Source organism: Manduca sexta, unplaced genomic scaffold (assembly GCF_014839805.1).
Source record: "Manduca sexta isolate Smith_Timp_Sample1 unplaced genomic scaffold, JHU_Msex_v1.0 HiC_scaffold_1373, whole genome shotgun sequence".
Taxonomy (NCBI): Eukaryota; Metazoa; Arthropoda; class Insecta; order Lepidoptera; family Sphingidae; genus Manduca; species Manduca sexta.
The window spans coordinates 1-9,502 of record NW_023592231.1 but is presented as its reverse complement, the minus strand read 5'-3'; the positions used below and the strand labels follow the sequence as shown (position 1 = coordinate 9,502).

Here is a 9,502-nt window from a genome sequence, read left to right as displayed (position 1 = left end):
GTCAACGCCTATATCTTACTAGGTAGGTATTTAAACATCAAACTTACCGCTACATTTGGTAAATGTGTTGCGAACAGAACGATATCAGCAAACGGGCAAGTGCACAATACTGTGAATTGGGAATTTTTGCTCGCCTTTGGAAAGCAACATGGTGTCAATATGGCGGTCAGGTAATTTGCATGTATACATAAATTATATATACCTAACATTTTCAAATTTAAACTAAAACATCTAAAGCTGAAGTTACCTAGAAATTTGGTATTTAAATAGCATATTTAAATATAATTGAAAAAAAATATATTTTTCGTGCGGCAACACTGGGATAATTGAGTTTCGCACGTAAAGCGTTCACATGCAAATTATTATTCCTGTACCCTCTCTCTCCTACTAGTTATACGTTATACTATACTTGAAGCATTCTGTTCGCTATACACATATAGTATACTAATTCATACAGTCTGTCATTGCTTTAGGTTTTCTCGAAAAGCTGATAGCTCTTAACGATTGTTACAACGCTGGCATTAGCTTTATTTCGCGCCTTCAAGTTCGTATATATTAAAATACTTATTAGATATAATAGCCGGCAAACATCTTGAGTACACTGCGACGCATTTGTACGTAAATCAAAAATGTTTTTAGTGCGTAAATGAAACTGCACTACTAAACCTACATTATAGTTCTTTTATGTATGTTTATGTATTATTAATTAATATCCTTGATGCACCTACCTTATTTATCTCTGCACCACCCTTAGGTTGACTGGGAGAGAATGCCTTAAGCATAAAGTGTAAATAAATAAATAAACCTCCGACTCAGAAGTGTGCTCAGGTTTACCAACCATTATATATATTATGAGATATATAGCTGGTTACAGTTCTAGGGCCACGGGCCATAGCTCTCATTCTCCACTCTTTCAATAACAGACCGTATGAATTTATAATGTGAGTAAAACAGCTAAAAGATTCAATTGTACGGTAACATTATTCGCTACAGTCCATTATAAGATATGACTCAGAATCACATAGACATTACACGCTATCATATTTATGATAAATACACGCAGAGCTTTTAAATTAACTGTAATTTGATTTTTCCATATTTTATCTCATCCGAATTCATAAGTAGATTATTTTAAAATCTTTATACGACACAATATTTTATAGGTCGCCATTTTTAATACCAATATTACAATAATTCAAAAACCCTGCGATTGCATACATGCATGAAAGCGACAAATCAGATGTAGTATGATACGTAAAGTTATTTGACTAACACATATGACACACATGGGGCCATTTTGAAATAGCCGCCATTTTAAATAAGCTCAATTATGGCGTCCGACGCCGGTAGCCTACCCGCAAACAAATAGCAGATATTCTATTAGGGTTTGCATGTATTAGAAAATGTGAGACAAATAGCAATATTTGCTGTTAACTTTTTATGACAGATACATTCTAGAATTCAAACTTTTAATACCAATATTCTTTTTATTGTATAAGGCTCACCATTGGTACTATATTATCTATTTTAAAAAGGAGCGCCTATTAAATATGTTGATCGTACATCAAAAACAAATTTAGGGGTAGAGTGAGTGAGTATGGATGGGCTCCTGTGTGGGAGTGGTAGGGTAGGGTCGTGTTGACGTCATGCGAGAAGATTTCTTATATGTAACGTGATAGAGGTGATTTTAAAATACTCACGCACCCCTCCTTCCATACCGCCACGTTACTAATTATTCTCACGCTCTCCCGCACCATTCATAGACTAAAATAATCCGATATTTCGAAAGTTTAATTTGATATATTGATTTCTATTTTACAATTACAATGACATTTTACAATTACGATGGTATTAATGAAGTCTACAGTAAATTTGTGATGTATCTTGACGTGATATGACGTCCTAATCTGATCAATATAAACATGACGTATGCATACGTCGCCTATTTATTCATCTTAAGTGCGTACCACACGCATAAATGTATTGAAGCGATTTTTAAAATACTTATTTTTGTAGACTGACGTGATTCCTTAATTATTCTATGATAAAGATGTGATCTGAATGGAAGAAGGCAGTTTTTGTATACAATATAGTTACAGTAGGTACGATATTGGTCTAACTTAGATAGATGACTTCATTATTCGAACACTACTTTTTTATTTATTTAATAATATATTCATGTGATATAATAAAGTATACTGTACTATATTAGGAGATTTCAAAAGCTACAATAGTAACATTGCTGACACGACAACAGTTGCTACCTCGACAAATAACTAATGGAGCATTGTTAAAATCGTAGAATGACAATTGATTTTACTTCATAGGCATGGTGATAAGGTGAATTAACTAGATAAATAAGAACTATATGTCCTGTATTATTCTATATTGTGATCATGAGGTTGAGGTCGGTTAACTAAAGCTGGCACGTTAACCCTTGAAGCATCGGAATGTTTGCCGGCAAACATGACAGCTACATGACATTACGCGGTTCACGGAAAAATAACCTTATTATGTAGTATATAAGGTTATATTCCCGTGTCACACGTAAATTTCAATGTAACTGTCATGTTTGCCGGCAAACATTGAGATGCTTGAAGGTCAGAATATCAAAATAATTTTACACAGTGTATTACAAATATATTTTATGTCATAATTGAAGGAAATACATAGCTGATTATATTTTATATCGGCCCGGATAGCGACCGCCGTACACAACGTGTTAAAACCCACCATAGTGGCACTATGTGTCGCGATCCAGGATGAGCCTGTTTACATCCGGTTTGAACAGGCCGGCATTATTGTGTCGACTGTTAAGGGGTAATCATCTCTCGTCAGTAGGCATTCTTTTGGACCCCGCTCCACTTACCAACGGGTACAGCGAGGTTACTCAGCGGTGCAAATTTAAAAAAAGATGCAAACAAAAACTGTGCTATATTTTTTTCTTTATTGACGCGAGAGCATTCCGTTGTCATGCCGACCCTACACACAATATTAAAGTCTTGTGTACCAGCTTTAAGTAATCCACCCTTAAATAAGAATGCATTTCTGTAAAGCACTTAATTTCTTTCTATTTTTGTACATCACAATCACCGATGGCGGTAATACATATTCTGATAAGCGAAATACATTTAAAGCAGTGAATATCGTGTACTTTTAGTACTGTCAGCTAGTGTATACGACACAACACATAATACTCGTATTTACCTCGTGGTATAAAAATAAATTAAAATCGAATCATCTACCCACCTTATTCATAGACGTTATTTATCTATCGGAGCATTGCTGTGATAACAAAATCTGTTTCTCAGCTTTGTTTATTCGACAGCTAACTAGATTCAAGTTGTATCTCAATATTAGCCAATCACAACGGCTGTGTCTACACACTGTGAAGGCTCATGCCGTCAGCACTGAGAAACAGACTTGTTATCAGAGCAATGCTCCGATAGATAAATAACGTCTATGAATAAGGGATACGCGTATATGTACATGCGATATATTACCTTTAAATCTATGAAATAGACGTGAGTGCGTTTATATGTTGTCGATGCAAAAATGCAAGTACCTAGCGTGTCTATAGAATAATTTATCGTTCGGAATGATGCGATATTATTTTTACAAATGCATACTGCTATTGAAATACTTTTATCATAATTCTAATTACATGAAATTTATTTATGAATATCTTGAAATGAATTAAAGCCCATATAGCACTAGCGTAGATGAAATGTAGAATCTATTATAAAATCGTGATACTGCGATGAGAAGTTTAACACAAACCGCAGTTCTCAAACGGTTCCACTGACAATATACTTTTGTAACGTCATAATACATACATATAGCTTTTAATACATAGTCGATAGAGTCGACAATCGTAAAGACATTCTAGAGAACTTCTAATAGACATACCTATTTAACGTAGTCTTACACCAAATATTTTCATTTCTAATATGAAGCTATATATTTTTCATTCTACATCATCTCACAATAATCATCCTAAAGAAACTTAACAACAGAGTGATGCCTTCAGAAATAGCATCGACAAAGTATATGCATAGAGTTTCACTTCTACATAGATATTTATCGATATCGAAGCTGTGAATAAACGATATTTGTAAAGCAATTTATCAATTTTCTATTTTGTATACATTCATAAGGATATTATCCGAGGTTTGGGATTATATCGATTTACCACAGACAATAACCCTTCACATAATACATAATCTGTAACTTTCACGACATTTTATAATTTTCGCTAATAATACAATTTTGCTACATTATTTATAAAGCACGCACCGGTCATTACCCACTGTATCGTGTCGTGCCGACGGTTATATCGACATTGTCATTGTATCGATGAGATAATCGATATTACATTAGAACCTCTTGGATCTTATTATGAGTATACATTTATTTCATTAATATGTACTTTTAAATTACACAGACTACACTTTAGACGTTTGCCTACAATTTAGGCCAAAACTTGTACAAATAATTTTCGACCAAAGTTGGTAACACAATAAATGCGGTCTTAAACAGTCGGCCCGACATGATTTGATCAAACACAATTACCACTTACCTCACTACTACATATTATAATAAAAATAAATTAATCGATAAAAATGTAAGCCACGCACAAACAACAATACGACGCGAAATAAATAAACTACAAACGTATAGGAATATCGATTTTCCATCGTATATGGAGTAAGGTCCGCGGCACTGGCACTGTTCACTAAACTCGCAACCGCTTCGGTCACACCCGTCCTGCCTCGAGGCCGCGTCGGTGCCGTCGCGACAGTCGCTGTCAGTGTGACAGGCGCTGTCAGCGTGACAGTCGCTGTCAGCGTGACAGGCGCTGTCAGGCCGGCAGCGGTCGCGGCCACGCCCACAGTCCGCATGGTGGGTACTTACTGCACTTTCTCCTCGGACTTGTGTCATACGAAGTCCATCGCGTCGTGGGCCTTCGTCGAGAACTTGCCGAACGATCGCTTCTTCAACGTGCGTTCGATAAGTTTCTTCACTTCGCTCACTATGAACACGCTCGACGTCAGGCAAATGAGGAACATTATGTCTGGAATAAAATAAAAAAAAATACACTGGAGAGGATAACAATGGTAGAGGAGATTGGGGTATATAAAAGTCGAGGGATGGTTGCGTAAATGCGCAATCATATAGCCCTACTATGTATTAATATATTTTGCCGTGAAGCACCGCGTTCAATGTATCAAATCTGAAACTAAATTGCATATCCTGCTACATCTATAAAATTCAACCATTCAGTATGAAAACTCGGTATAGAAATCGAAAATTGGATTACCAATATCTCAATAATTATTTGACCAAGATACATAAATCTGGTATTCCCCGTTGTTATAGCAACACTTAATTACTAATTTAATTTATTTAATGACTCGCTTCCTATCTTCAAAAAGAAAATATTGAATTCGCTTGTTGAAACCCAAATCTAGTTTTATATTTTGTCTTATATTTAGAATATACTGCACTTATGGTGCAGCCAATTATATTGTTATGTGTTAATATGTTCATGCTGTGACAGCCTGTAATTAAAACAGTACTGCAGCAATCACTTACTGAATTGTTGAAAAAACTATGTAAGGTGTATGTTTTGTTGGCTGTTCAAATAAATAAAGTACCGTGTGAAGTCAGAGCCTCGGTCTGGAAGACCCTCTGCAGCGGCGGGAAGTAGATGACCAGCGCCTGTCCCACCAGACTCAGCGTCACCGCTATCAGGAACATCTTGTTCGAGAACAAGCCCACTTGGAACACGGACTTGGTCTGCGATCGACACGAGAGGGCGTTGAACATGTCGAACAGCACGAAGCAGGTGAACGTCATTGTCGTGTCGCGCGGCGTTATCTTGTTGTCCGACATCTGGAATTCATGGTATAATGTCAGCCCTGTATTATATACTGTCCCACTGGTGGGCACGGGCCTCCTCTACTACTGAGAAGGATTAGGCCTTAGTCCACCACGATGGCTTAGTGACTTCACACACCCTCAAATTCATATAGAGAACTTCTCAGGTATGCAGGTTTCCTCACGATGTTTTCCTTCACCGTTAAAGCAAGCGATCATTCACAAGGAATACACACATATTTTTTTGAAAAGTCAGAGATGTGTGTCCTTGGGATTTGAACCTGCAGACATTCGTCTCAGCAGTCCGTTCCACAACCAACTAGGCTATCGCCGCTTGTATTTATTGAAATTAATGGTATTATTCGTAAAAATCCTTTCTGTAATGTATATGCGAACGACTGAGAAAATATTTACATTTTTTGTCAGAAGTAAACGCACAAACCGCTAAACGAATTTGGCATAAAGGTAGACCATATCTTGGATTAACACATAGTCACATAATGTTCTGGTTTTTTATTTATTTATTTATACATATATTATAACACCATAATACTAATGCGATGTTATACAGATTTAATCAATTTAACAATTGATTTCAATACATCTATGAGCCATTTCTGTGACTGACAGGTTACTGTCAAGCTAAATGATATAATACATATCGATATTCTCACCTCTCTATTAAACACCCACAAGGTGCCGGCGATGATGATCGCGGCGGACAGCAGCACGTTGAACAGCAGCCCTCGGGATATGATGCGGCGCGAGGTGTCTCGGGGGCCGGCGACGACCACCCTCGTGGTCTACTGGCTCCACACCCAACGACTGAGCGGGGACCTGGGAAGAACATTATAATTTTAAGAGTCTGTGTAGGTAAAAATTTTTTGGCACCTACTGAATTTTATTTAGGTCTATATTCCACAATGGATCTGTAAAGGCTAAAGAATTGTAGGTAAAAATAATCATGGTTTCATATCCAGTCTGTCCGGACAAAGTTATTTAATGGTATTGACTGTTTAATGGTAGTAAAAAATTATAATTTTTAGAGATTTCATATTATTTACCACCTTTGCAGCTATTAAATAAGTATTGACAAGTAAAGAATTTAAATTCACGTCTAGTTAGTGATTAGTTCTCGCAGTTGAAAGAAAAACGGAAAAATACTTACTATGCATGGATATTTCGGCCTTTAAATTTAATACGACGAAATTTTAAAGGCCGAAATATCCATGCATACAATTATTTTACGTTTTTCTTCAACTGCGAGAACTAATCACTAACTAGAGTGAATTTAAATCTTTATTTGTCAATACTTGTTTATTATCCTGTTTAAAGGTGAAACAAAATGTATAAAATACTTATGCAATTAATCAAATATTTTTTATTTAACATACGCCAAAATTAGGTCTTGAATTATTTTATATAAATAAAGAGTGTTTCAATAGAGTAAAATAAATCCGCAGACGAAACCAATTCACTCGTGACTAACTTCAAACGTTTATAAACGTCGACACATGTATGTACTGCGGCTCGTGACTAAATTCAGGCCAACTACACTCAAGTAGAATTCTGACTATAAGTACGACGTTGCCGCTCCGACGACATCTCTTAGAGTAGAAATTGTTGCAATTGGGGCACGTAAACAAATTTTTGTTGTTATTTATTTTGTTCGAAAACTACTCTTTTATTACATCTACGGTTAAAGTAACTTATTATAGTGTTATTTCTAGACGACGAGTATTTGGTTTCATATAGTAACGCAATGTAAAGTAACTTATAGTGTTATTATAAGATGGGTATGTGGTATTTAGGAACGCAATGTGGAGATGACCACAGAGTCATCCACATCTTTATACAGATAAGTGCATGGTACTACCGTCCATGATGATGTTGATCCACAGTATCTGCATGGCGTTGAGTGGGTTGGGGACGCCCATGAGCGTGGCGAGGGCGATGAGCGACAGCGCCGCGATCGACGTCGACAGCTGGAACCGGACGAAGTTGCGGATGTTGTAGAAGATGCACTTGCCCTCCTCGATCGCCGCACTGGAGGAAAAAAATAATAACAATAATAAAATACAGCCCTGTATTATATACTTGGCCATTGCTGAGCACGGGCCTCCTCTACTACTGAGAGGATTAGGCCTTAGTCCACCACGCTGGCCTAGTGCGGTTGGTGGACTTCACACACCTTCGAAATTCCTATAGAGAACTTCTCAGATGTGCAGGTTTCCTCACGATGTTTTGGAGGAAAAAATGTTAAAATTTATTACACTTGCGTCAATGTATTTCGTGGGTAAAACACGTAGACTAATAGATTCCTCCACGGAAAGGAATTGGTCCTTCAAGCCGGAACCGTAGGTCGCTGGTTCATATCCAGCTCGAAGGACCAAAAAGATGTTTGGATGCTGTCCGAAGACCTATTTGACTTATTTAATTAAAACACTTTAAACTGCTTTTGACTGATTTATTGAGCTCACAAATGGTGATAACAATGAATGATACTATGTGCGACGTGGACGCGGTATGATTGTGAACTAACGAATTATTACAATATTATAAATAATTGACGCGTGCTATGTAAAAGTTGTGCGCGATATCCTAGTTGGTTGTGGAACGGACTGCCGAGACGAATGTCCGCAGATTCAAATCTCAAGGGCACACACATCTTATTTTTCTAAAAAATATGTGTGTATTTTGTGAATTTATCGCTTGCTTTAACGGTGAAGGAAAACATCGTGAGAAACCTGTATACCTGAGAAATTCTTTATTAGAATTTTCGAAGGTGTGTGAAGTCTACCAACACGCACTAGGCCAGCGTGGTGGACTAAGGCCTAATCCTCTCAGTATAAAGGAGGCCCGTACCCAACACTGTGACAGTATATAATACAGGCTGATATTATGTAAAGTGCGAAATAATATGTATAACCGTACAAGAATAGTTCCGGCCAAATCACTGTACTTCAGGCGCCCTACTTATTCGTAACGTGTTTATAAAAACTTCTATATTTTGATCACTCACATGATGGTACTAAAGTCATCGTCCACGAGGATCATGTCAGCCGCTTCCTTACACACGTCAGTACCGTTCTTGCCCATAGCTATACCGATATCGGCACGTTTCAGAGCCACCCCGTCATTAACTCCATCACCTAAAAAATACAATCGATATAGTATGGACATCGATTATAATCGAAATCGGCAGTGATACTTTATCCCAAAAATAATAATGATCGATATTAGTTGGAATATTGGTCTAATATTTTAAATTTAGGAATTTATGTTTTCCATCAATACAACTTAGATTTAATATATCGATGTTTGTTCACGTTATCGATAATGTCGGGGACACTTAATTTATAAAATAAATATTTATGATTTATTACTAACCCGTCATGCCAACAATATTGCCGAGCCTTTGCAACGACTTCACTATTGTCAGTTTGTGTTTTGGCGTCACCCTGTAGAAGACGCTTACTGTAAAGTACATCGAACATTTATAATCATTGGAAAAAATATTCGTGTAAATGTAAGACTTATACTGAGCTTCATAAAATGTATGTTTCAGTAGTTTCTAAAAGATGTTTCAGACACAAGTCTGGTTAGTGGCACATCAAATAAA

General features: G+C 36.8%; 1 protein-coding gene across 1 annotated transcript; it reads right to left on the bottom strand.

Moving 5' to 3' along the window:
- Positions 1–3,051: 3,051 nt before the first annotated feature.
- On the bottom strand, positions 3,052–8,921 carry LOC115451736 (calcium-transporting ATPase type 2C member 1). The gene is made up of 5 exons (XM_037445242.1): positions 8,899–8,921; positions 7,737–7,926; positions 6,555–6,683; positions 5,658–5,895; positions 3,052–5,074 (listed from the first exon to the last, which is right to left on the bottom strand). The coding sequence occupies exons 1-5, from the start codon at positions 8,919–8,921 to the stop codon at positions 4,938–4,940; spliced, it is 717 nt and encodes a 238-aa protein (XP_037301139.1). The 3' UTR covers positions 3,052–4,937.
- Between the last annotated feature and the right edge of the window lie 581 nt (positions 8,922–9,502).